This window comes from Ostrinia furnacalis, unplaced genomic scaffold (genome assembly GCF_004193835.3).
Source record: "Ostrinia furnacalis isolate ACB-3 unplaced genomic scaffold, ASM419383v2 OfSCF2600, whole genome shotgun sequence".
NCBI classification, from domain to species: Eukaryota; Metazoa; Arthropoda; class Insecta; order Lepidoptera; family Crambidae; genus Ostrinia; species Ostrinia furnacalis.
Window position 1 is genome coordinate 907,447 of NW_021132839.1, and position 27,851 is coordinate 935,297.

The following is a 27,851-nucleotide window of genomic DNA, read 5'->3' on the forward strand; positions in this document are numbered from 1 at the left end:
GTATACCAAATTTCAGCTCAATTGGTTGAGGAGAACTGGTTTTAAATTTAGTTGCAAGATTTATCCCATACTACTAACAAGCGAAGTGCTTGTAAAAATGGTACGCATATCTTTTTTGCGACTAGTTTTCTTAGAGTATTATACCATTTTGGAATCTTGGATAGTTGCGTCAACTTTATAAAAAACTTGCCGCAGTAGTGTTCATACTGTTTTTTTACAAAACGACGAGTCAAAGTGGAGTGAAAGTAAAAATCGTTCAAAATTTTAAGGAAATATCATATTTTGATTAACTTTTGTGTAAAAACTGCAAGGATTCTGAGGGTTTTAAGAATTGGAGTGGACAGCAGCACTACTTAAGTTGCCAATACAAACAAAAAAACAGAAGTATTTGAAAAATTGTAGTCGTGGTAATGTAAAATATCATAAGGGGTGTCAATTTTCGACGAATTTCATAATTTATTGTGTAACTTAAAAAATAATTGAGATAGATTTTTTTTATTATTTTTCCTAAAGTAGTCATAACTATGTCCATCCTGCGGCGCCGGCTTATCCTTGAATTTTGGGACACGTTGTATATAGATAACACAAAAGAAAACGTGTAACACGAGGGCTAGGAACGTGACTACGTCGCTCTGCGTTAATGCTCCATGTCTACTGTGTAACTGTAACAAACTCACAACGTGTAACTGTAATGCACTCTATACGCAAAATCCGCCGATTTAAGCCCTTGACTTGTGACATGTTGTGAAAAGTCATAGAAAGAACAAGTCGTCGAAATGATTCTTTTGAAATAAAACCGCCGACACCATGAAGCCGGGCTTGGTGTGTAGAGTAGAATAGTGTGTTATTGTCCTTAACAATAACACACTATTCTCACTGTGTAATTATAACAACACCATGTAGTTCATCCATACCGTGTAGTTCATCGTTTTCTAACTTTTACAAAGTCTTTTATCGCCAGGATAATGTTAAAGTTAGATTTTTTACTGAATACACTTTTATTTTACTATTATAGTTGCGTCTTTGTAAGTACATTTACAAAGATCATCGACTACGAGTAATACTTAAAGGAAAATAGTTCCGCCCTCGGCTATTATGTGGACAAGGAGCTTTTTTCGGAAGGTCTCGTAAGCTCCCGGATAAACGGAGTATTTTAGATTGAGATATATTAAGGCTACGTTGTCCGGTGAATTTCAGATAGCGGAATTCACCTACTGCTTGACATTGTTAAACTATACTAAATAAACGTAGGTATACTATTAACGTAAAACATGGGTACGAAAATACTACTGTACTGAGCTGAGTACTGAGCGGGCGCCCTGTTAACATGCATTTGTCTCTTTCTTTAAATTTATCCATTGTATTGTATTGTTATAATGTGTGTTAATAAAGTTATTTATTATTTTAAAATGTGCAAAAAGCAATCACTCAAGTTTCTTACTTTAAAAGTAGTATTGTAATTCTCTCTCGTCTCTCAACTATTTGACCCAGCAAACGTTGTTATGATCGGACATGAAAAATAGTTTACGTTCTACTGAATATACACACAAAGAATTTCATAAAAATCAGTCAGGCCGTCTCGGAGGAGTGTTGTTACAAATACGAGGTTAGATTTATCAATATACGCGGGTGTCGTAAGAGGCGACTTAGGGACTACACATCAAACAGAGAATGGGCAGCAGCGCTCTCTGAAAAACATCAATCTTTTAAACTGCGATCTCCAACCCGCCTGCCAAGCGTGGAGATTATGGCAAAACCCTCCACTATAGTGGAGGAGGCTCATAGTCCAGCAGTGGACTGTAAAGGGCTGTTGATGAAACACAATTTCATCATCATCATCATCATTTCAGCCATAGGACGTCCACTGCTGAACATAGCCTTCCCTCAATGATTCCCTCATCGCTCGGTGGGTAGCGGGCTGCATTCAGCGCCTTTATGTGGTCAGCGGTCCACCTTGTGTGTGGACGTCCCATGCCGCGTTATACGGTACGTGCCCTCCACTCCAGAACCTTGTGGCCCCATCGGCCATTAGTTCTGCGTATTATGTGCCGTGCCCATTGCCACTTTAGCTTGCTAATCCGTCGGGTTATTCACAATTATTATTATTTACGTTGGATAAAATAACTAGCAAACAGTTAAAATCCCATTGCTAGATTAATATTACCTACGTTTAAACAGGCCAATATCTTAAAGGGAATGTAATTCAATACAAAATTGGTTGTAAAAGCCTAAATGTAACATAAAAAAGTAATAAAAAGTAACATCTAACTAAAAATACACATAAGAAGGTTCGCTATAAATGCTTTCAGTGAGTCCTTTGGTTAGTGGATTTCCCTGTATACCTAGTCGAACGTGATAAATTCAGGATGAAGAAAAACGGATCACTTTTCCAAAGTTTGTGTAGGTAGGTAATCAAATTTAAATCGAAATAGTAGACCCTTTTCCTACCCGCAGTTGGATTCGGATGAAGTTTAGATTGTGTTAGAAAATAGAAACTTAACTGTTAATGAAAATGGTGTGAATCTAGTATAATCAACGTTTAGTTAATGAAGTCTAAAAAAGTCGTGAAAGAATTTACATTCAATTAAATTGACTGTGGTTTTGCGAGTAGCGAAAAATACTGATATACATTAACTCTATCTATATGCTGGTTAGAAGTGGGTTAACTACTTGAAAGGTAAATATTTACACCAAATAGACGGTCAGTAAGCTATTTGCCAGTAATATTTTCGTCCTAATTAATATTCCCTTTCATATTTATTTCTTTTAAGAAGAATATTTTTCATACATTATTATTTACTGCCATAACAAGAAATATAATCTCCGAGCTCGTTTTTCTGCAGGCTAAGTTCCAGCACTAACGATTACTTGACACAGCCTAGTCTCCTATGCCTTAACCACAAGTTGGACCGACGATGTCATACAATTAGCAAGAAGGCGCTAGATGCAGGCCGCTACCAACCGGTCATTATGGAAATTATTGGGGGAGGCCTATGTTCAGCAAGTTCCGTTCAGAAAGTTCAGTTCTTCTTCGGCCATGTATCTCAGCGCAGTAATGACTCCATAGAGCGTCTCGTAGTGCAGAGAAATGTTGAGGGCACCAGACCACGTGGTAGATCACCAATGAGATGGACGGACCAGATCAAGGCCGCAACTAAGTGCTCGGTTAGCGAAAGTATCCGGAAAGCTGCAGTCCGCGAGGAATGGCGCCGTATTACGAGGAACATCACTCTGAATCGTGATTCAAAATGATTACCGCGACCACTCTGACAAGAGTGTACCGACTGAGAAGAAGAAGAATGTTCAGCAATGGACGTGATGATGATGATGATAGCTGAAATGATGATGATGATGATGATACTCGTTTGGTTCAATAATGATGACTTACCGGAGTATACAAAGCAGGTGGATTGGGAAGTAGCAGACTGCGAACATTACCACCACAGCCACCAGCATCTTGGCGGCTTTCCTTCGAGATCTGAGCTGAGCTGTAATAAGAATAACTTTAAATCCACGTTAATAGAAACTGACAATGTGGTAAATCTAGATAGTACGATTAAAATAGAACACAGCTCAGTTATTTGTTATCCTCCACATTAAATCAAAGTAAGTAATAGACAGCTCGGTGTCAATGTTTCGTAGAACATAATGATGCCATTAAATGATAACACTTTTTACGGTCTTAGCGAATATTACAATCATGACAGCTCAATACAATAGTGAAAAACAAAAGAAGCCCTTTGCTTTGTAATGTCAATGTGTATCATTTAGCGCATTTAGCACTAATAAATACATATTTTTTCTTTCTTTATAATAATTAAAACGAAAACGCCTCATAGATCAGTCTATGGAGGTTGAACGCCGCAACAGTCAATGTTTCGGGTTTTTTTTTCGAAAAACTGTGATTTCTTCCTGGAATAATAGGCTTCCTAAAAAAACTTTAGTCCGTCAATTAAATATACCTATTATCAAAAAATGTTAGATAGGTATACTTTTATTTGTCAATCAACAAGTAAAAATTAAGAAGTTTTGGCGCGTTTAAGTTCCGCGGGACGTCACAAAGTGTTACACTTCTAGGGACTCCTTGGCGTCACGGGCTTCTTTTTTGAACTTTGGTGCGCTTTATCTCTTTCAGTTTTCATTAGTTTGAAATAGTGAAAAATTCGTGTCGTGTAGAGTTTAAACTCTTTTTTTTCCCAGGAAACAACCTTATTCTTCTTCCTTTCTTTCTCCGGGATATTGTAAAAAATATGTGAACGTCTGGCCTTAACCCGTCAAGATAGCGTGGGGAGTGTAGATCCATCCATCCATTTGCCTCGGGTGAATTAGAGAAAATCCTGCTCCTACAGGGGAGACTGATTAATCATGTGGGTCCTTCCTCGAATAAAATTGTACTCGTATGTAGATCGTTTCATCCACTAAGACGCGCCCCACCAATTTTTCTTCGAGGGAAGCGCGTGCCGCGGGGAGTTTGATCCGAGCAATCAGAGTGTCATTATTGTAGTGTGCGTTGTACTCATGGATAATTTAGCGTTTACCGATAACACTCAAACATTAGCGGAAGAATGGTGGAGCGCGTCTTCGTGGATGAAATCTATACTTATAATAAATCTGTAGAGAGGTCAATTCTGTACATGAAATATATTTTCAAAATAACTATCAGGGGGTGATTAGTGACCGATACTGATGCCAAAAATGCAATCAGTAAAATTTTTGTCTGTCTGTCTGTCTGTCTGTCTGTATGTTCCTTATAGAAACAAAAACTACTCCACGGATTTTAACGAAACTTGGTACAATTGTTCTTCATACTCCTGGGCAGGTTATAGTATACTTAGGAATTCCCACGGGAACGGAAATTAACGGGAAAATACTTTTGTATGAAAAATCTAAACCGCTTAAGTTAGACGCTTGAAATTTGGCATGCAGGTACCTTAGTAAACTTAAAGCTTTGTTACAACAGGATATCGCAAAATTCCCACGGGAACGGGAGTTAGCGGGAAAAACATTTGTATGAAAAAATCTTAAACGCGTAAGATAGATGAAGGGGGTAAAACGGGATCCACGCGTACGAAGTCGCGGGCGGCCGCTAGTCTATACTAAGGTAAACACATCTAAGTAGAACCACAGAATAATAATAAGTATGGTAGAACCCAAATTTCACAGCAGCAGTGTAAATTATTGCAGTGTTACTTGTATATCTAATTTTATAGTCATGTATTGTAATGTATACAGGGTGGAATTTGTAATTGTAATGCCACCTGGAGGGAAAGTACTCTTAATACTGTAGATAGAAAATTTTACTCAAAGAAAACGTTCCTTCATTTTTTAAATGAAAGAGAACTGCATTCAAAGATTTCCGAAAATTTTTAGAAAATTCTCCACCATAGCACACAATGTTCTGTAATTAATTAAAATAATTTAAAATTTCATGGTTTTCCTTTAATTTAATTTGTTAAGTTTGTTAGAGAGATTTCATACTTATACTTAACCCTAACGATCGATGCAATAAAAATACAGGGTGTAATTTTTAACAGATTTTAGTTAGTTCGACTCCCAGGTGTGGCAAGCAAATTTTTGGAAATCTTTGAATGCAGTTCTATTTCTTTTCAAAAATAAAGGAATGTTTTCTTTGAGTAAAATTTTCTATCTACAGTATTAAGAGTACTTTCCCTCTAGGTGGCATTTCAAATATCCACCCTGTATACCTGGTATAAATACCCGAAGCCAGTTGAGTGCAAGAAGTTTCCTGGGTTGGATTCTCGGGAATTTGGAAGGAAACTTAATACAGTGCGCTATTAATATTTCATCCCAACTAATTCCCAACTATTCCCAACTAATATTATAAATGCGAAAGTAACTCTGTCTGTCTGTCTGTCTGTCTGTTACGCTTTCCCGCTTAAACCTCGCAACCGATTTTGATGAAATTTGGCATAGAGATAGTTTGAGTCCCGGGAAAGAACATAGGATAGTTTTTATCCCGGTTATTGAAACAGGGACGCGCGCGATAAAGTTTTTCTGTGACAGACAAAATTCCACGCGGGCGAAGCCGCGGGCGGAAAGCTAGTAACCTTTAAAGGTACAAATAAAGGTCAGATACGTAGCTCGAAACCTGATAGGACGAAGCACACTAAATACTTTCAACCCGGAAACGGATCGTAACCGTATCAACTCGAGGCGGTCAGTATTCTTTGTATGAAACTCCGTAACTTATCCGCACCGTAACGTAAATCCCTCGCCTCGCGGCATAAGGCGATATTATAAGGTGACGATCCCTTTCATTGGGGTCATTGACTGTGCTTTGACCTTAAGGTCAGATAATATTTATTTATTTATTTAAACTTTAGCACACATCTAAACAATGCACTGTGGCGGACTTAATGTCGGATGGCATTCTCTGCCAGTCATCCACGGGTCATGCAGAAAGAGTAAGGCAGTGCAAAAAATTAAAATTTTGGATAATATACCTACTTACATAAGTGGGGTAATTCAAATGCATTTGTCGACAGTAGAAATCGTCTGTCAAATAATTTTTAGTAAATCAATTTTGAACGATTGTCAAGGTAATACAGTTGAAAATTGAATATCAAAGCCAGAAGATTCCTAATGTCATTCTGCCGATAGTAGATGCCAAATTTCCAATATCGCGTACGAAGACGGAGAACTTTGTCAATATAGTGGTACATAAGGGTCATAATTAGTGGATGCCGACGATTTTCGCGCTGTCATCTCAACGACTGCCCACCCTTGTCGTTAGAGCAGTCGACTGGATAGAAAGCATGGAAATAACAAAGATTACATAAAATAAATAACATAATAATACAAATAAATATAATAGACATACACATAATAATAGGCTATAATAATAATAGGCTAATAGGTATCCTTCCGTTTGGCCAAATTACTTTTCGCCAAATTTCACTTCGCAAACAACTTATCGCCAAAGTTTCATTTCCCAAATAAACTTTTAGCAACTGTACTTTTCGCAACTAATTCATTTGGTCAAATTAACATTTGGCCAAATTTTACTTGGCAAATGTTTATATAGCAAATGTTTTATTTTGCCAAATATTATATCCCAAATAATTTGCTTGGTCAAATTGACACCTCACATACTAACGAGTACCCACCGTTACCCACAAATCAAAGCATAAGGCACATGGTCATGGTTTTCACAGTAATTTTATGTAAAACAGAGAAATTGCAGAAAATAGTATGGTTGCAAAAAGTAGGTATTGTAGAAAATAGTAGGTTAGGTTAGGTTAGAACAGTGACCCTTAATGCGCGAAGGCGAGCGAAGCGTGCCGCGGCAGCGGCCGCCGAGCGCTAGAATCATCTCTATTGTTAATGAATCATTTGGTAATTTCGATAAAAAGAATGAGATATGAAAATTTATTTAGAAAAAAATTTATATTAACTACCCACTAAAAAAAATAACCACAAGCTAATTTGTATTCCATTCTATGCACCAATCAAATTGTTTTGTAAATAGTTTATCGTGAAATATTTTTGCCAAATGAAACATTTGGCAAAACATACTTTGCCAAACAATAATTTGCTAAACAATAATATGCCAAAAACGACATTTGCGAATTAAAAGTTTGCAATAAGTTGTTTTGCCAAATGAGAATTTGCCAAATGAAAATTTGCGAAACGTTGTTTGCGATGTGATAATTTGGGAAACGTTTTTTGGCCAAACATTAGTAATCCAGGCTAATAACCCATATCGGCTGGTGCTGAGAAAAAGCGGCGAACGAAACTCTACCTTTAGGTTCATTTTTCGGCCAAACTAGATCCTAAATCCTAGCTCGCAGAATTGCTAAAATCAAGTGGCAGTGGGCGGGGCACATAGCTCGTAGAGACGATGGCCGTTGGGGCAGGAAAGTTCTCGAGTGGCGACCACGGGCTGGAAGACGTAGCGTGGGCAGGCCTCCTACTAGGTGGACCGACGATCTGGTGAAGGTCGCGAGAAGAGCCTGGATGCGGGCAGCGCAGGACCGTTCATTGTGGAAAACCTTGGGGGAGGCCTTTGTCCAGCAGTGGACGTCATTTGGCTGAAAACGAAGATCCTAGCTATAGGTATAACTCCCGTATTCACAAACATTACTATGAGGTCTCACAGTGCGCGTGGACGCACAGGGTGTCACACGAACCAATCACAGAGCTCTATTCAACGTTGTGCGTTCGATTTGCTGCTTCATTTAAGCAAGTATCGTTTGTAAATATGAGAATAAGTCTCAGTGTAGGAACTAGAAGTGGGAAACAAGAGTTGCAGCGTGGGAACTAAAAGTGGGAATAATGTTAAAGTGTATAGTGTTGGTCCAGCAGTGGACATCTTTCGGCTGAAACGAACGAACGAGAATAGTGCTAAACAATCTAAAAACAGACGTTTGTTTAGAAATAACCTGCATTTGCTAAGTGGCGAATCCATCATGCGGTAAAAGTGAAACACTGAAAAATAGACGGCTGTAAATCAGTCTAGAATTGTAGACCAGGCGTAAAACATTGATGGATTACATATTTACCTGCCTGTGTCCCAAGTTAGAAAATCTACGAACTATAAGGAGCTCTTAACTAAGTCAGTACCTGAGGTATGGGAGGGGCACGCAAGGGGTGACTTATGGTCCTATGTCCCCTAGATGGGGCGGAGGGCGTCCACAACCGTCCTCCATCGCGTTCGGTCTTGAGCTTCGCGTTTGATTTCGCTCCAAGTCTTGCCGATCTTCTTCGCCTCGTCTGCCACACTGCGCCGCCAAGTTTGCTTGGGGCGACCACGTTTGCGTTTTCCTTGGGGGTTCCAATCCAGAGCCTGCTTGGGGATGTGATCGGGATCCCTTCGGAGAATGTGGCCAATCTAGTTTAAGGTACGCAAGGGGTGACATTGACATAATTATTATACAAAAGACAATGCCGGAAATTGGCGTCTTTTTTTTTCACGCGGCCATCGACCAATCCTTGTGTTTTTATTACAAAATAGTGTAATAAACCAAACTTACTATGACATGTATACCTCTAAACTCAGTCTGAACTGAGTTACGAGCATCAGAAGTTTGATGATTTTCATACTAGATTTGCTGTTTGCGCGCAAGTTTTGTAAGAAATTGCAACAAAATAATGACATTGTATGTGTAAACAAACAATACCATCCATTAAAGGCTCCAGACATCAGTATGCAGCAGAATCAGCGCAATAAAAAATAGCGCAATATTTTGTTGAAATTTCTAACAAAACTTGCGCGCAAAAAGCAAATCTAGTATGAAAATCATTAAACTTCTAATGCTCGTAACTCAGTTCAGACTGAGTTTAGAGGTATACATGCCATAGTAAGTTTGGTTTATTACACTATTTTGTAATCAAAAAGTTTGGTCGATGGCCGCGCGAAAAAAAAAAAGACGCCACCTTCCATACAAAATCTGGCATTGCCATTTGAAACATCTGAAGTCTCGCTGACGTTTGACATCTCAAAAACATCTTCCAGTGCCACTCGCATACTCGGCACTGACTGACTTAACCGCTAGACATAGATATAGTCGAAAGTAACAGTAAAATAACTGTCTGGTTTTATGTCATACTGTCTGCTTTTTCGTTTGCAGCCAAATGACGTCCACTGCTGGACAAAGGCCTCCCCCAAGGATTTCTATAACCGGTCAAAAAAAGAAGAAAAATGTTACTGTTAAGTTACTTTTATTAAATAATAATAATAATAATAGTAATACGTTTATTTCAGACCATTATGATATGATATCAGAACAGAGTTGTGTTAGTAACAATATTATACTTAAAATCTAGGTTAGTAGTAACATACGAGTAAATCAGTCAAAAAACCATTAAACCATTAAAGCACTAACATTTAATTTTCTGTTTGTTGTTACTTAGCTGATGTTAGAATAAATAACTCAGGTTATTTTTATTGTATAACATAACTAGCGACCGCCCGTGACTTTGGATTCCGTTTGCCCCCTTAGGGGTTGCATTTTGCAAAATCCCGTCTTAGTGAGCACCTACGTTCTAAATGGAACTCCCATGCAAAATTTAAGACTCCTAGCACTTGTAGTTTCTGAGATTTCGTGATGAGCTAGTGAGTCAGTGACCTTTCGCTTTTATAAAAAAGTATTCGTGACTATACGAATAGACTAAAAGCTAAGTAATCTACAAACAGAACCTAAAATCGTTTGCTCAAAAGATATCTTAAGTTCTTTCAATGACCAAAATCCGAGAAAATGATAAAAAATATATTTAAGATAAGTTAAAATAGAAATGGGCTCAGTTTATTTCCACGAACTTCAACAGTTATTTTTGATCATTACTTCTCTTGTTTTATTAATTTACTGTAAACATCTGATTTCATTATAATAAACTAGCTTTTGCCCGCGGCTTCATAAGCGTGAAATTTTGTTTGTCACAGATCGTTATAAATTATAGCCTATATGTTATTCTGGGTTATAAACAATAATGCTGTAAAGTTTCATCAAAATACGTTCAGTAGTTTTTGCGTGAAAGAGTAACAAACATCCAGACATCCAAACTTTTGCATTTATAATATTACTAGCTTTCCGCCCGCGGCTTCGCCCGCGTGGAATTTTGTCTGTCACAGAAAAACTTTATCGCGCGCGTCCCTGTTTCAAAAACCGGGATAAAAACTATCCTATGTTCTTTCCCGGGACTCAAACTATCTCTATGCCAAATTTCATCAAAATCGGTTGCGAGGTTTAAGCGGGAAAGCGTAACAGACAGACAGACAGAGTTACTTTCGCATTTATAATATTAGTTGGGAAGTTGGGATAGTAGCTGTATTAGCAAAACTAAATGATATTTTAAACTTGAAGTCTAATAATTAAGCTTTTCAATACCATTTATGAAACATACACAAAAAGTCTTACGATAATGATTAAATGTGTAAATAATTATTAACTTACACATTTAATCATTATCAAATTCTTCTTGGACCATAGGTTAAAATGTATGAATAAGTAGTTCTCAAAAACATCTTTAATCTAGGCAAAGAAAGCCGAGCGCATATTGTATGCAATCACTGTTTTTCTTATAATATTAGTTTTACGGCCATATTTTACTGAAACTGTTACGTTTTTACACACGGGCGAAAACGACGCCTACGGCAGAACTATTTCGTTATAATCTACAATGAATATGTATGAGAGGTAATACTTAAACAACACTATGGCATCTTAATAATATGTCGTTGTTTTTTGTGTTATTTTGCTACCAAAATATGTAATAAGTATTACGCCCATATTCGAACGAACAAACATACAGCAAAACGCTGTACGTTTGTGAATCGAACGCACAGCGTTGAATAGAGCTCTATGATTGTTTCGTGTGTCCACGCGCACTGTGAGAACTCATAGTAATGTTTGTTAATACGGGCGTTAATCTAGTAGGGACAGGAGGTAATCGAGCAGACGGATCACCTGAGAGTAATTAGCCACCGCCCACAGACACTCGCAGCCCCAGGGGAGTTGTCGGCCTTTAAGGTAAGTATAAAGGCTTCGGCAGACCAAACGCGGGGCAGTAGCAGCGCAGTTTGAATGTGGGCCCGCGCAAGTTGTAATACAAGAAACTCCTTAAAGTGTCACACCAAATTTGAACGCGGGCCCGCGCTCCAACCGCTACGCGCCGCGCGCCCCGCAACTGCCGAACGACAAACCAGGCGGCGCGGGAGCGGAACAGAAGCGGCGCGCGAGCGCGGGCCCGCGCTGTTGTATTACTATGGCGGCCATATTAGCATGACTCCGGAGGCAGGGCGGTAGTAGTGCAGCGCAGCGCGTTGAAATCGGTTTACGAATATTGTATTTTTTTACAACCGCCCGCGTTGCAACTGCTTTGAAACTGCCGCTGCCTTCAGTGTGCCTACTGCCGCGCTGCAACTGACCCGCACTGCTTCTGAGCCGCGTTTGGTCTGTGGAAGCCTTAAGTAATACGAATCTTCTTGAAATATTGTAGGTTATATTGGTCCGGAAATACCGCAGACGACAGTCTATTGACTACGAGTAAAGTTCTTTGTTTGTATTACAAGTAATTTGCGATGTCCCTACCCCTGTAGCTATGTTATGTATGCTTGTGTTGGGACTTTGGGAGTGAGTTCACTACAATACTTTTATACAGGGTGATTTTGTAAACAGTATACAAAATTGTTTAATAAGATCTATGAACAATCTAACAATATCTAAATTATTTTTAATCGTAGTATTTTGCGCAAAAAAATATTGAACATCTAATTCGCGGGTGCCCATATCTTAAGTTTAAAAGTTTAAGGCTTATTTTCGCGCACCATTATGTTTATTAAGCTTTGCAGTTACTTATGTGTGCGTATTTTTCCATGAACGAAGTAAATTATCCACGTGTGCCAATTGAAGGGGTGAGTGGACAAAGGTCTTAACTAACAAAATGAGTTATGAGTGTTTGAAAGTGTTAATCTGCTCATACCACATTTGAATCCTGAAATGTATGAATGCTTGTCAGATAATACCTTTGTTAAGGTTTGACACGTAACAAAATTGCGTGTTTTGAGCTCATTAGTCGATTTTATCATCACTTAAAACCTATGTTAATGCAAAAAAGTCGATTCTTCAGTTTTGTCAGATAACACCTTTGTCCACTCACCCCTTCAATTTTGAAACCGCACGCAGCGGATAACAATAATTAAATATGAAAAAAAAAAGTTTTCTTTACGGAAATCGATTAAGTTACTGATTCTGAGTCGCTCCTAAAAATTTGGATACCTACTGATTGCAAAGTCACCCTGTATAACTACAGTTCGACAGTCGAAGGGGATTGAACTATGTGGTTTAATCGATTTTGCGTGGTCAGCTCACTAATCCCATATGAATGTATCTTCTATGTACTTGAAAATAGTTTTGAATTTACCAAAATAAAACTCATTTATTTCTGTAAATAGGCTTAAAAAAAGCACTTTTACACGTCCCAGTATTAACCCTACCACTGCTTCAGGACAATAAATGGGCCAGTGCTGAGAAGAAGCAGCGCAAGAAACTCAGTCACTATTGTCAGCCTCTTTTTCAAAGGTTTACAGGCTTTAAAATGTACAAAGTTATTATTATAGACGCCTTAAGGCGATCTCCAGTTTACTATTCAGAAAATTAGGTTTGGAATTTACATTCCATTCCAAAAGTTAAATTACTGGAATTTAGACAAGGTTTGATTGGAATTCTGGAAAGCCTCTTTTTAAATTAATTGTTTCTTTGAAATAAATAAACCGTTTAACAGGTGTTAATAAACACTTTCTTAGAAATGTAAAATAGATTCGAGTTTTCAACAAGTATTGTTTATTTTAGTTATTTACTTTGTGTAGCTTACAAACCGATATAAAAAGGAGACGCTGGTACCTGTATTGTGCTAAAAACCATAGAATAATATAAGATTGTAGAATCTCGAAAGGAGACAGAAGAGAAGATAGACAGAGTTGAGACTAATTGGCTGACTTAAAAGGACGTGTGTCTTGAATCAAGACAGTGGCACGGGACTATTCCCACCTCTCGTTCCCACCGCTGCAACTCTTGTGTAGACAGGATCTACAGCTTGACTGCCAATAAAACCCGAACCAGTGAAGGTCAAGTTTGTCCTTGGGAAAAGTCGGGTTCAAGCCCGCAACGAAATTAATCAGAAAAACATAGGAGGAGTTCAATGTTCCATTCAGTGGTAGTGAGGACATGTCGAGTTCGTACTTTACATAAGCCGTTATCCAGCGCATCTAGAATTCTGGGTGAAGTTCACTTCCACCTTAGCTTTGGCTTAATCGTTACTCTCCGCCTAATCATATTTTATTATCTTTGATGTTTATATGGAAGGTCACACTTACTCTGCTCTGCAGGTGCCAGCTTGATCGTTTCAGCTTGACCAGGTATCTTCTTGTTCTTCCAGAGAACCATGACGATCTGGTAGTACGCCACTGTCATCAGAGTTAATGGGATTCTGCAACAATAATAATAATTAAATCTATATTTACAAAAGCGAAAGGTCACTGACTGACTCACTCATCACGAAATCTCAGAAACTACAAGTGCTAGGAGTCGCAAATTTTGTCCTTTTAGAATGTAGGTGCTCACTAAGACGGGACTTTGCAAAATTCAACCCTTATGGGGGTAAAACAGGGTCCACGCGTACGAAGTCGCGGGCGGTAGATAGTGATAGATAAAACACTGTATTGTGCACCACATAGGACAGGAAATGAAAGAATATAGCATCTCGCCCGCCTAAATTGCCTTTTTTGTAGGGTATATACACAAGAGACGGTAGGATTTAGGCGGGCCTATCGCTATGAAGCGATGTCAATTAGGATTCAGGGAGTTAAATAAACCTAATTCTGTCGCAATAACAACCATGGTAAAAAGCATTGTTGTGTTTTGACAGTCCGAAGGATTAGCAAGTTGAAGTGGCAATGGGCAGGGCACATAGTACGCAGAACTGACGGCCGATGGGACAGCAAGGTTCTGGAGTGGAGGCCGCGTACCGGAAAACGCAGCGTGGGACGTCCACCCACAAGGTGGACCGACGACATCATAAATGTTTAAAGCAGGAAGGCGCTGGACGCAGGCCGCTACCAACCGGGCAACATGGAAAGTATTGAGGGAGGCCTATGTTCAGCAGTGGATGTCCTGTGGCTTAGATGATGATGATGATGATGTGTTTTGACAGTGGGAGGTAAGATAGCCATTTCCTTCTGTGGTTGAGGATTCCAGTTGAAACTTTCTTCCCCGTAGTAAATAAAAAAAATATATAGCATTGCCTCCGCGCCGGGTCTATTTCTAAATTAAAGCTCACAGCAGACTGATCAACTCGGAAAGGGATCAACACCGTATCGCCTTTCGCGAGCTGTCATCGTCTTTCGCGAGCTGTCATCGTCTTCCGCGCGCTGTCAACCGCGAGGCGAGGCGTTTATGTTACGGTGCGGATAAGTGTGCATTGCAGTATGAAGTTTCATACAAAGAATAGGTACTGACCGGCTCGAGTTGATATGGTAACGATCCCTTTCCAGGTTGATAAATGTGACGTCCTTTAAGATAGGTCAAACAAACAAAGAATTCTTTGTGCAATAAACGTTTTTGTTGTTTTCTGTGGTCACTCGTGTCCATTGTTTGAATTACAACAACTACCTGCGAGTTTTACCCCAAATGAAGGGACCAGCCGAACCCTGCCGCAAATATTTACATTTTCATCAAGGAAAAGTGTTGTACAGTCCGCTGTATTTTCGGCAATCCGTTTATTTTAGTAACGAGATGTTTTCATTCAGAATACATATTTTATTTAGATAGTTTTAACCTAATACAAATATTTGACATTAGCTGTGTTCCCGACTTCGTACGCGTGAAAATAGTTGCATAATATTTCCCGTTTTTGCAACATTTTTCTTTACTGCTCCGCCTATATTGGCTATAGGATGATGTTATATAGCAAAGCCTTCCTCAATGACTAGGCTATCTCACAAAGATAATTTTACAAATCGGACCAGTAGTTCCTGAGATTAGCGCGTTCAAACAAACAAACTCTTCAGATTCATTATTAATACTTATACACTATCGAAGTTTCAAGCTAATACAAATATTTAACATTATTTTGCACAGATTCACTGCAATGTAAAGATTTTGAAGTATAGGTTTTGAAGTATACGTTTGCTCTAAACACAAATCTATTTTTAATCAAAAGCTTTTGTGAACCGTTAATGCGTGGAATTATACGCCATTACGTTGTTCTCCACTAATTTGTTTACGTACAATCCATGATTAAAGGACGAAACACATTTATCAACCCGGGAAGGGATCGTCACCGACCAACTCCAGGCGGTCAGTATTCTTTGTATGAAACTCCATACTGCAACGCACATTTATCCGTAATTGTTTAGATGTGACGCTTTTACTTAGTTAGTTAGTTAGTTTTGTAGGGCAATCGAATACCGCACTTAGCCCCATGATTGGGCCATTGTGCGCGATTTGTGGTTTATCTTCCTACTCCAACCACCCCAGATCCCCCCAGAAGGCGAGCAGCCCGTCTAGGCTGCTGCAGGCCTCCTGTAGCGACGATGGTGATCGAAGAAATTGAGCCCGTTGTTCTTCCACGCTACTGCACTCCATGAGCACATGCTGCGGTGTTTCCTCTGCCTCCATGCACCCCCTGCACAGTGGGCTGTCTGTAACACCTATGTTGTGTAGGTGCTTGTTTAGCATACAGTGTCCGGTTATGACACTTAGGACCTTGCGGATGTTGTCCTACGCTTTTGCTTTTACTTTTACTAAACGCTTCGCCTCGCAGTTGACTCACCTGCGAAACATAAACATGATGACAGCGCGCGAACGGTGATGACAGCTCGCGAACGGTGATGACAGCTCGCGAACGGTGATGACAGCTCGCGAAAGGTGATACGGTGTTGATCCCTTTACAAGTTGATAAGTCTGCTATGACCTTTAGTCTTTCACGCAAAAGTACTAAAGGGATTTTGATGAAACGTAATAGTATTTTTGTGTACAAATTAAAATAACATAATATATCGATATTGAGTTATTACAACGACAAGTCAAAATCAAAAATCAAAATCAAAAAATATTTATTCAGTTTAGACCACAAGTGGCACTTAGGATAGTGTCATGTCGGCCGTTATAATTATGAAAAACTTAATTTCAGGCGGTCGAAGCTTCAGGTAAAAGCTAACACTATGCGTAGGCGCACATTTGGCGACACGCGACTGCGACAGCTTGGCGACTTTCGCCCGTATTCACAAACATTACTATGAGGTCTCACAGTGCGCGAGGACGCATAGCGTGACACACGAACCAATCACAGAGCTGGTGCACCCTACACCTATTGACTTGAGAGCTTTGTTTATCATAAACATAGATTCTAGTATTACAAAAATGAAAGATTTTAAGATAAAATTTCCGATTAATATCGGATATTATATCTTCAAGGACTGTCAATTTAAAGATTGATTTTTATCCAAAGGATATTTTTTATTTTTCAAGATCAAAGAATTTCATTTCCGGACCTTCCTTTATTTTACTTTTATAGGAACCTTAAAAAATCAGGATTTTAGGTATAAGATGATTTTCGTATTTGTAAGGAAGTTATTGGCAATACTGGCTTTTCATAATTTCAAGTAAGGTATTAATTGTGAATGCTAGTATTTATTGGCAGGCCTGTTCATCTCCGCGAGTTTACATCGAAAACAAAACACGCACGATGGCCCCCTACAGGATTACTATTCGACAAGGCCTCACATACGAGCGAACATTGACTCACGCACGCGTATTCTTGTGTATGATGGAAAAAATAAAGAAAATGGTGTACTAAATACTGTGCAGTATTTAACTGCCTAAATAATAATAAAAACACAGAATGTACTTTTTTAAGTTACCTGTATCTTCTTGTTGTGTCGACAACAAACCTACACAGTGTCAGCCCAAAACTCCGCCACAAGAGTCGCGTTGTCAGTAGCCTTCATTAAATCATCCTGCGTGCAGTTGTTTGGGCACGCAGGGCACGACATCATGTGTTTCGTCGACTGGGGAACAAAACCACACTTGCGCTCCAAGTTTGAGCCATCCAAGAATCCCCACTTAAACAGATTGTCCTTACTACGGCCGACCTGCGTCCGAAGTCTATTTAAAGACTTTCAGGATTCCGAGATTGAATCATAACAATAAAACTGAAACGGTTTCTCTCTTCATTTGTAATATTTATAATAGCTTTTACCCGCAGCTTTTCCCATGTTTAATTTAGCCTCTCACAGAAAAACTTTATCGCGTGCGTGCCTGTATAGAAACCGGGATAAAAACTATCCTATGTTCTTTCCCGGGACTCAAACTGTCTTTATGCCAAACATCAAAATAGGTTCAGTGGTTTAGGCGTGAAAGCGTCAAAAACAGACAGAGTGACTTCCGCATTTATAATTATTAGTAGGGATTCTGATTTCTGTGAATTCGATCTGTCTACCTGTTACGTTTCACAAGACATAATCCAAGCTAACAGGGGCCCCAAATTATAATGAGTTGTCATATTAACGCTGACTGTACGAAGGAATAGCGTTTTGATTTCACAAGGAAGTGCCTTGTTTCAGTTGGGCGATAATGATCATTTTCGGCTGCGTCTAATGACTTCCTACTCATATTTAGGCCAGTGTCACACTTTGGCCCCAATATTGGTCCAACTCATCCAACGTGTGGATCTAGAATAAGGATTAAAATAGTAAGACACGGGTCTTAACGCGACGTTTATTAATGAGTTACATTATGTACTCACGGCTTGACGTTTCGGCTGCGATGCTGCAGCCGTGGTCACAAGCAGATTGGCGGTTCGCGGCGTCGTCCGTTCGGGCGGGCTATTTTAATTGAAATGGAACGCGAAAGTTTAAAATCTAGGATAAGGATGCTTGAACTTTTTTTTTACTGTAACGCTCTACTAGGACTTTGCCTAGCTACTAATGAGAATGATATACTTGATTTTTTAACATAGCTTCTAATAAGATTTTAATCTTTCGCGTTCCAATTCACCAAAAATAGAGAAACACGGGTCTCAACGCGGTATTTTATGTAGGTACTGACTGTGCTTGACTTTTCGGCTGCTTGTTGCAGCCGTGGTCACAAGCAGATAGTGGTCAAGCCGTTAGTACAGTAACACAAATCAAAATGTCACGTTGTGACCCGTGTTTCTCTATTATAGCTTCTCAAGTTTAGAAATACAACTGTCATCTCTTTCTCTACATTTATTTCGATTGCGTCACGACGCCCTTGGGTATGCCGCACAGTTTTGGTAGCCTCCTGATATTATCCCAACATTCGGGCCAATATTTCTAGATGTGGGTCCAAAATTGGGGCCAACGTATGGAGCCGACCTTAGCCTCATTCATTTAGTTAATCAAACAGAAATGGGTAAGGCATGTAGGTACATTTGAGTTCAAAACAAATTAATGATTTCGAGCGTAAAATCCACTTTGGACGAACTTGAACACACGTGTAGTGAACCCATAAGTTATTCTGTAGCCACATAATATTGTAAACTAGCTGACCCGGCGAACTTCGTACCGCCTTAGCGTAGAGATTTTCTTTAATTTTTTTCCGTAAAAACCTTGTACAGAGTATTAGAAAACTACAAAAAAAAAATGAGCCAAATCGGTCAAGCCGTTTTCATGTTATGTCGTGACAACGGAAAACGGGTTTCATTTTTATATACAACGTGTCCCAAAATTCAAGGATAAGCCGGCGCCGCAGGGTGGACCTAGTCATGACTGCTTTAGGAAAAATAAGAAAAAAAATCTATCTCAATTATTTTTTAAGTTACACAATAAATTATGAAATTCGTCAAAAATTGACACCCCTTGTGATATTTTACATTACCACGACTACAATTTTTCAAATACTTCAGTTTTTTTGTTTGTATCGGCAACTTAAGTAGTGCTGCTGTCCACCCCAATTCTTAAAACCCTCAGAATCCTTGCAGTTTTTACACAAAAGTGAATCAAAATATGATATTTCCTTAAAATTTTAAACGATTTTTACTTACACTCCACTTTGACTCGTCGTTTTGTAAAAAAACAGTATGAACACTACTGCGGCAAGTTTTTTATAAAGTTGACGCAACTATCCAAGATTCCGAAATGGTATAATACTCTAAGAAAACTAGTCGCAAAAAAGATATGCGTACCATTTTTACAAGCATTTCGCTTGTAAGTTAGTATGAGATAAATCTTGCAACTGAATTTAAAACCAGTTCTCCTTAACCAATTGAGCTGAAATTTGGTATACTTGTGTAAGTACGATGACAATGCAATATTATGGTACCATTGAGCTGGATGGAGTATGGAGGTGGCCATAGGAACTCTTAACGAAACGGCGGAATTACATCTAGTTTGGGTTCGTTGGACTTGTCTTTTCGAGCACTTTAGTGCTAGACGATGTTCAGGGTCCTGATGATGAAGTCAAGAGGTGGCAGGAGCTGGCCATAGGAACTCCTAAACGAAACGGCGGAAGCTTATCGAGTTTGGGTTCGTTGGATTTGTCTTTTCGAGCACTTTAGTGCTAGATGATGTCCAGGGTCCTGATGATGAAGTCAATTATAATTTTCAAACGAAGTCAAGCTTGTTTTTAAATAAGTTTTTTTTATTACAACTTTATTTTAAGCTTTTTAGTTGTTTCTCAATCTCATGGCCTAAGTGCTCGGGAAGACAAATCCAACGAACCCAAACTCGATAAGCTTCCGCCGTTTCGTTTAGGAGTTCCTATGGCCAGCTCCTGCCACCTCTTGACTTCATCATCAGGACCCTGAACATCATCTAGCACTAAAGTGCTCGAAAAGACAAGTCCAACGAACCCAAACTAGATGTAATTCCGCCGTTTCGTTAAGAGTTCCTATGGCCACCTCCATACTCCATCCAGCTCAATGGTACCATAATATTGCATTGTCATCGTACTTACACAAGTATACCAAATTTCAGCTCAATTGGTTAAGGAGAACTGGTTTTAAATTCAGTTGCAAGATTTATCTCATACTAACTTACAAGCGAAATGCTTGTAAAAATGGTACGCATATCTTTTTTGCGATTAGTTTTCTTAGTGTATTATACCATTTCGGAATCTTGGATAGTTGCGTCAACTTTATGAAAAACTTGCCGCAGTAGTGTTCATACTGTTTTTTTTACAAAACGACGAGTCAAAGTGGAATGTAAGTAAAAATCGTTTAAAATTTTAAGGAAATATCATATTTTGATACACTTTTGTGTAAAAACTGCAAGGATTCTGAGGGTTTTAAGAATTGGGGTGGACAGCAGCACTACTTAAGTTGCTGATACAAACAAAAAAACTGAAGTATTTGAAAAATTGTAGTCGTGGTAATGTAAAATATCATAAGGGGTGTCAATTTTCGACGAATTTCATAATTTATTGTGTAACTTAAAAAATAATTGAGATGGATTTTTTTTCTTATTTTTCCTAAAGCAGTCATGACTAGGTCCACCTTGCGGCGCCGGCTTATCCTTGAATTTTGGGACACGTTGTATATAGATTGGACACAATAAATTTCCTTGTATAAAATTACTTCGCCTCTCTCAAAAAGGAAGGAAACAAACTTAAATATTTATTGAGATTGTTTTTATTTAGTGCAAAATTCAATACAAACAAAAATACCTCAAATGTTTTTATTTAAACGAATCTGCGACCAAGCCAACATTATTGTAACTATTCCACCACACAATCACAATAATTTTATTTTATGGCCAATAAATTCTGCCATTGAGACCCAAATGAAAATGAAATGAACTATTCCTCTTCATTTCTATCAACAAATCCATCCGCACTAATATTATACTCGTAAATCCGAATGTAGATAATTCTGTCTATAACCTTTTCACCATTACCTGGCCCACTAGACTGAATAAGATGAAAGGTACAAAAATAGTGAGATCCAGGAAAAAAGGGAAGTTTTAATTTTGGTTTTAAGGTTGCAACACTATTAAAATTTCTGTTCTGTGATAAAAATTCAAGCGGACAAAGTCGCGGGAAAAAATTAGTGTGCCATAATTGATTACAACAACAATCTTGTCTTAATATATGTGTAATATAATAGATAAGATGTTCATAATAGAAACCAACCAAAAAATGTAAAAGGAAAAATAATTTAATAATGAACACTTACGTGTAAATAAACAGCACCTTCAGCACGTGCCAAATCAGCTCGTTCTGGGGCGACCAATTGGCCATGCACTGCACGAGGTACTCCATGTCAAACCGAAGAGGCACTGACTTCACTGTCTCCAGCACCACCAGGTCTGGAGAATCTGTGGGATAAAATGATATTAAATCCACCTTGTGCAAAAGTAAACCCAACAAGCAAAAAAGGTAAATAAAACCTATTCACTAATTTGGATAATAGATGGCGCTGTGCTTCGTTAGTTCGCGCTAACATTTTGATTTTTTTTCCGGACTACTATTACTATACCTACTTTTTGTAAATGTACGACTGCCCTACCAGAGGGCTGAGTGTGAGTTTACATCAAACGTCATTGTCACTAGTGAGCGCGTTTAAAAAATCTATGAAGATTTTAGTTCTTGAAAGTATCCGCTAGGGGCGCTGTACAATCCGTTATACATTTAATGCATTTTTTAAGCGCTCACTAGTGACGACATAATTTGATGTAAACTCACAATAATTTGCTTTGATTTGCTTGATCCTTAATAACTGATGCTGTGATGCCTCTATTTAAAAATACCACCTCGCTATCGTAATAGCACGAATAGCGCTGCATCGTTACTTTGTTCGTTCGTTTCAGCCAAATGACGTCCACTGCTGGACAAAGGCTTCGCCCAAGGATTACTATAATGCCCGGTCCTGCGCTGCCCGCGACCTTCAAGTACCAGTGGATACCCACGCTACGTCTTAAAACCCGTGGTAGCCACTCGAGAAATTTTCTGCTCCAGCGGCCATCAGCTCTACGAGCTATGTGCCCCGCCACCACTGCCACTTGAGTTTCTCTCCTGACTATCTTCCATCACCGAAGAACCAGATGAAGGTTAGCGTACCATCTCTAAATTGTCGACATTCCACCAAATCGCACTAAATTTTCCAACTCTTAAAATGCGAACAGTTAGGGACTGGAATTCGTTGACCGATATCTTTCCAAACATTATAATCCGGGCCTTTTTTTTCTCTCTTTACCTAACATCAGTTGTAATTGCGGTCAAATACCTGTCTTTGATGTATAAAAAAAGAAAATAGAGTTCGTTTGATTCGAAATTGATTGAACGACAACAGAGAGGTACAAAGGACGCATTCAAAGATTTCCACAGCTATCGGGCGCTGCCCGTATCCACGCGCTTCCTGTAACCTTCGTCATTATCGTCCGTCCACTTAGTTAGAGCAGAGTAAATACAAATGAGTAGGTCATCTTCATAGAAACGCACCGAGCGCGGTTTGTATGTGAGCGTGCCAATATACGTATGCGGCGCGCACGTACACACTGACAAAATTCGGCGCACCTCACCGCTAATCACCGCTAAATTTTGTCAGTGCGTGCGCGCCGCATACGTGTTGGCGCGCTCACATACAAACCGCGCCCGTGCGTTCCTATGAAGATGACCTACTCATTTGTATTTACTCTGGTTAGAGGGAGGCAAATATTGCTGTATCTAGGTGACAAAGCTCTATTTTGTCGTATTAATAGCCCAACTGTTGGCAAAATCGGTCTACCGATTCAAGAGTCGCTAGTTTATTTCCTATCCCAACTAAATCCAATTCCAATCTACCGCTGGACTATTGTGTGAATAACAGATAGGAATCCTAACACAAGAATAATTTGCGCATAGAAAAATCTAGTATACTTCTGTTCGTTCGTTCGTTTCAGCCGAAAGACGTCCACTGCTGGACAAAGGCCTCCCCAAGGATTTCCACAAAGACCGGTCCTGCGCCGCTCGCATCCAGGTACCTCCCGCGACCTTCACCAGATCGTCGGTCCACCTAGTGGGAGGCCTGCCCACGCTACGTCTTCCGTACATAACAATTATAACTAAAAAGTTTTATTTGGTTGAATGCGCCAATTAGGAATAAAGAAGACAACAGGCTATACGAGTACAACATCACGTTACGACCGATCGAAGAGCAGAGTTACAGTGATAATTTTATTGTAATAGAAACGATAATTAATGTGAACAAGGCACACGGTTTTCGGGGTTGCAAACTTCATTGTAAGTATAATTGATATAATTCTCTCAAGCAACCTAACAACACAAACAAATCGTAGATATATAGTTACGCGTTTGCGATGTTCGATGCCAATATTGACTGGACTATTTACTAAAATGTATACTGTGACCGGCGGACAAAGCTGCGGGCGAAAACTAGTACACTATAAACCCAGATTCGTCAAAAAGTAGGGCAAAACGGTCGAATTTGTTTATAATGGTTGACACAGCAGGGCGCGCCAATCGCAATCTATCAAAGAATATCGAAGACAGTTTTCCTTCCTAGTAAGTTACTTTACTTATTCACTGCTTTGGGACTTTATAAACTTATTTTCTTTATCTATATTATGATTGTTGATATTGTGATATCCAATACGAGTAATTCAATAGATATTTCCATTATTAGTTGTTTTCGTTTGATATTTGATTAAGGTTTACTTAACGTAGTCTCTTTCAATAAGAAATATAATTTTGTTTTATAATAGTAGCTGTGCCCGCGGCTTCGGCACGCGGTACGCGTGAAAATAGATTGAATAATATGTTTCGTTTTTGCAACATTTTTCTTTACTGCTTCGCCCTTATTAGTTGTAGGGTGATGTTATATAGCCTAAAGTCTTTCTCGATAAATGGGCTATCCAACACAGAAATATTTTACAAATCAGACCAGTCAGTAGTTCCTGAAATTAGTGCGTTTAAGCAAACAAAGAAAAAACTTTCATCTTAACCTAATTAACCTGAAACGGTTACCGTTTCGTTTAGGAGTTCCTATGGCCACCTCCCAACTCCATCATCAGACCAGTTCGATGGTACCATAATATTGTATTGTCATCTAATCTACATATAATTGCCAAGTTTCATGACGACACAAGAATTAGAAGTGCGTGTAATTCATGTTCTTAGATTCCATTACATACTCGTAGTTAGTTACATACACGACGACCTACAAGCGTGTTAATTAAGCTAGTAATTAACATTTTACTTTAAAGGAATTGTTAAACCTTGAGATAGTTCATTAGTTAGTTAGAAATAATTAATATCTTTCAGAGGTGGAACCTGATAAGATAGGACTTCAAAGCAAAACGTAGTTTAGTTAGAGAATAATACCTATCTGATTCCAGTGTAAATTTTTAATTAAAGTCCTTTGAACAATCTTCTATTTCTGCCACTAAACAATCAATGTCTGGAACTACTAAAATTAATATGAAAATTATTTTACCCATAGAAAGACAACTAAGTGACATCCTATTAAGAAAATAATCGCGAGAGAAGCCGTGAGCAAAAGCTAGCTCGTATATTGTAACTCTACAATAGTGGCAGAGTTTTATAAACCAATAGAATCCAACAATATCGTATTCAATTTATGAACCTATTTCAGTTTTACTGATGACTTCGAAACTACTTAATGGTTTTTGTGTGTATTTATATCATCCAATAACAGATTTAGATAAAAATGTGAGATTTTGAAAGATAGACGACCGAGAGAACATCAATTTTCACATACAAAAGTGACGAGACGTGAAGTGACGTCACTATTTTCGTCCCTCGCATGACTAACTATACTATCTCAGTTTTGCCACTTTCTCAAAACCACGGGTTTTCAGTTAGGTCATTTCAAATTTAGTTTCTGTTTATACTTTACGGACCTCGTGGGAGGAAAAATAGGTATAGACAGATACGTGAGTTAGAGAAAATCGTAAACAATGGAAGCAGGAAAAAAATTGTAGTCCGTTAGGACTTGAGTCATGCGAGGGACGTTTTGTCAACTAAATGAAACTAATTTTTCAAAAATCTTAATTTAGAGGTTAATTTAAAATTAATTAAGTTTTTAAAACCAGACTGAAGTGTCTTTTTAAAAAAAGTTGTGATTGCGTATTATTGGGGAATGGCGTCAAGTAGTATATTGTTCTATCTAATCCTTAAGGATTTGGAACCCTAAATCTAAATTGGAAGTTTGATTGGATTAAATCTTTGTTCGAGGTCTGGTCAAGACCAAAACACTCATTGGTGTACTGGCTCCAAGATTATTAGTGAAAATACCAACCAAATTGCGAACGCAAAAGCAGATTTGTACGAACTTTTGCTAAGAGAACAACCAGCGAACTAACTTGCTAACTAGCAAAGGTAAACCTGTATGAGAGCCAAAACTTTCTTTCTAAAGGCTAACGATCTGCCTTTTCAAGAACTTTTTGATTTTGTTATTGACCGTATGAAATTGTTCGCCATTATTTTGCGAATTAGTTTATCGTAAAATAAATCTTATTGAGTTAGGTACCTTTTATATTTTACCAGCGGCCGCCCGTGACTTCGTACGCGTGGATCCCGTTTTACCCCCTTAGGAGTTGAATTTTGCAAAATTCCATCTTAGCGAGCACCTACGTTCTAAAAGGAACCCCCATGCAAACTTTGAGACTCCTAGCACTTGCAGTTTCTGAGATTTCGTGATGAGTGAGTGAATCAGTCAGTCAGTCAATCAGTGACCTTTCGCTTTTATAAACGTAGATAACATAAAATATATAAGACGAGAAAATATGAAAATATGGTGGGTATTATAACATCAGGGGCTTATTATAATCTCACCTAGCGCAAAAGTAATAAATGTGTTTTTAGAACTCTAGATTGGAATAATGTATTAGGTATGTAGAGTATCGTACAAAGACGCAATATAGGAGAATCTTCTCAGCGATGAGGAAATAGAAGCGCTTTGACAAAATATGAACATTCTACACATTGTGAATATTGTGATATTACATTTCGTGATCCCTTCAAGTAGCGTTTACTACCGTTTCATTTCAGGAATTGCTACCTTTTCTTGTAAGTGCTTAGTTACTTCGCTATGTAAATGCCCGTGAGGCTGTCAGATATTTACATCTATGTAACTTTGGTGTACACCTAGTTTTATTTAATATCAAAGCCGACATAGCCCGCAGAGAATTGCTAAACTTGAGTGGCAGTGGGTGGGGCACATAGTTGATGGTTGTTAGAGCGGAAAAGTTCTTGAGCTGAACGATGAAACGAAAGATGCAGTGTGGGATGGTCAACATGGTCATTCCACTCGGTGGTTCAACAGTCTAAAGCCTGGTCCGTGAGCACGTAGAATTTTGTCTAATGACCCCAAGCTACCCATCCTTATCGCTCGCGCGTAATTATGTTGCTATCGCGCTCGCACACTCACTGCGGGCGCCCGTCGCACAGTCTAGACAGCAATATAATTACGCGCGAGCGATAAGGGTGGGTAGCTTGGGGTCATTGGACAAAATTCTACGTGCTCACGGACCAGGCTTTAGTGAAGATCGCAGGAGGCACCTGGATACTGGCAGTGCAGGACCGGTCGTTGTGGAAATTTTGGAGAAGGCTTTCCAGCAGTGGACGTCCTTTAGTTAAACTAAAATTATCAAGGATTGTCTTTAAGGTACTAAGCTAATTAGTTATTTACTTACTGGATGTCAGCGTTTGAAACTACGATGAAAATATTAAAGATGATCTTTATTTTATATTTGTTTGGGATAACAAACATTTGCAAATGATGTGTTTTAAGATAAAAGTAATTTAGAGCCACAGCAGACATTCTAATTCAGCATCGGCGATCAACAATTTTGCGACTGTATTGATGCAGCATCGCGATTTCGCGACTTCATGCATTCGGATGGGGTATTGGAATCGCTGCATTGAGCATCGGAAAAGCGACTTAGTCGCCGATTACCGATGCTAAAGTAGAATGTGCGGCTTAAGCCTTGATCACACATACCGAGTGATCGGCCGAGTGCTCGGCCGAGCAAAGCGGCGAGACAGTAGCTCGACTCCCGTTCTACTTACTAGGCCGACCCTCCCGCTTCCCCGCACTGTCTCGCTCGCTCGCTCGGCAGGTCTGAACGTGCACTGTCTCGCCACTCGACACTCGGCCAAATGATTGACGTCACGTCCACAGATTAGAGAAAAAGAAAAGTCTCAAAAGTACCTACTGCACTGACTGTGCTAATTTCAAAACACGCGTGAACAGCTACTCGTTTACATCATGTCGGCCGTTTGGTGTAGTGGTTCAGAACGGACTACTATGCCGAGAGATCCCGGGTTCGATTCCCGGCCGGGCAGAAATTGAAATGATGAATTTTAATTTCTGTGACGGGTCTGGGTGTAAATATGTATAATATGTATGTATTT

The 27,851-nt window shown here is 39.0% G+C and overlaps 1 protein-coding gene across 1 annotated transcript in view; it reads right to left on the bottom strand.

Moving 5' to 3' along the window:
- LOC114355994 (orexin receptor type 1-like) overlaps nt 1–27,851 on the bottom strand; it is a 49,859-nt gene that overhangs the window by 17,647 nt on the left and 4,361 nt on the right. The window contains exons 3-5 of the mRNA XM_028309067.1: nt 21,652–21,793; nt 13,835–13,947; nt 3,389–3,488 (exon numbers count right to left, since the gene is read on the bottom strand). Of these exons, the coding sequence (XP_028164868.1) occupies nt 3,389–3,488; nt 13,835–13,947; nt 21,652–21,793 (355 nt within the window). The remainder of the gene's footprint in view (nt 1–3,388; nt 3,489–13,834; nt 13,948–21,651; nt 21,794–27,851) is intronic.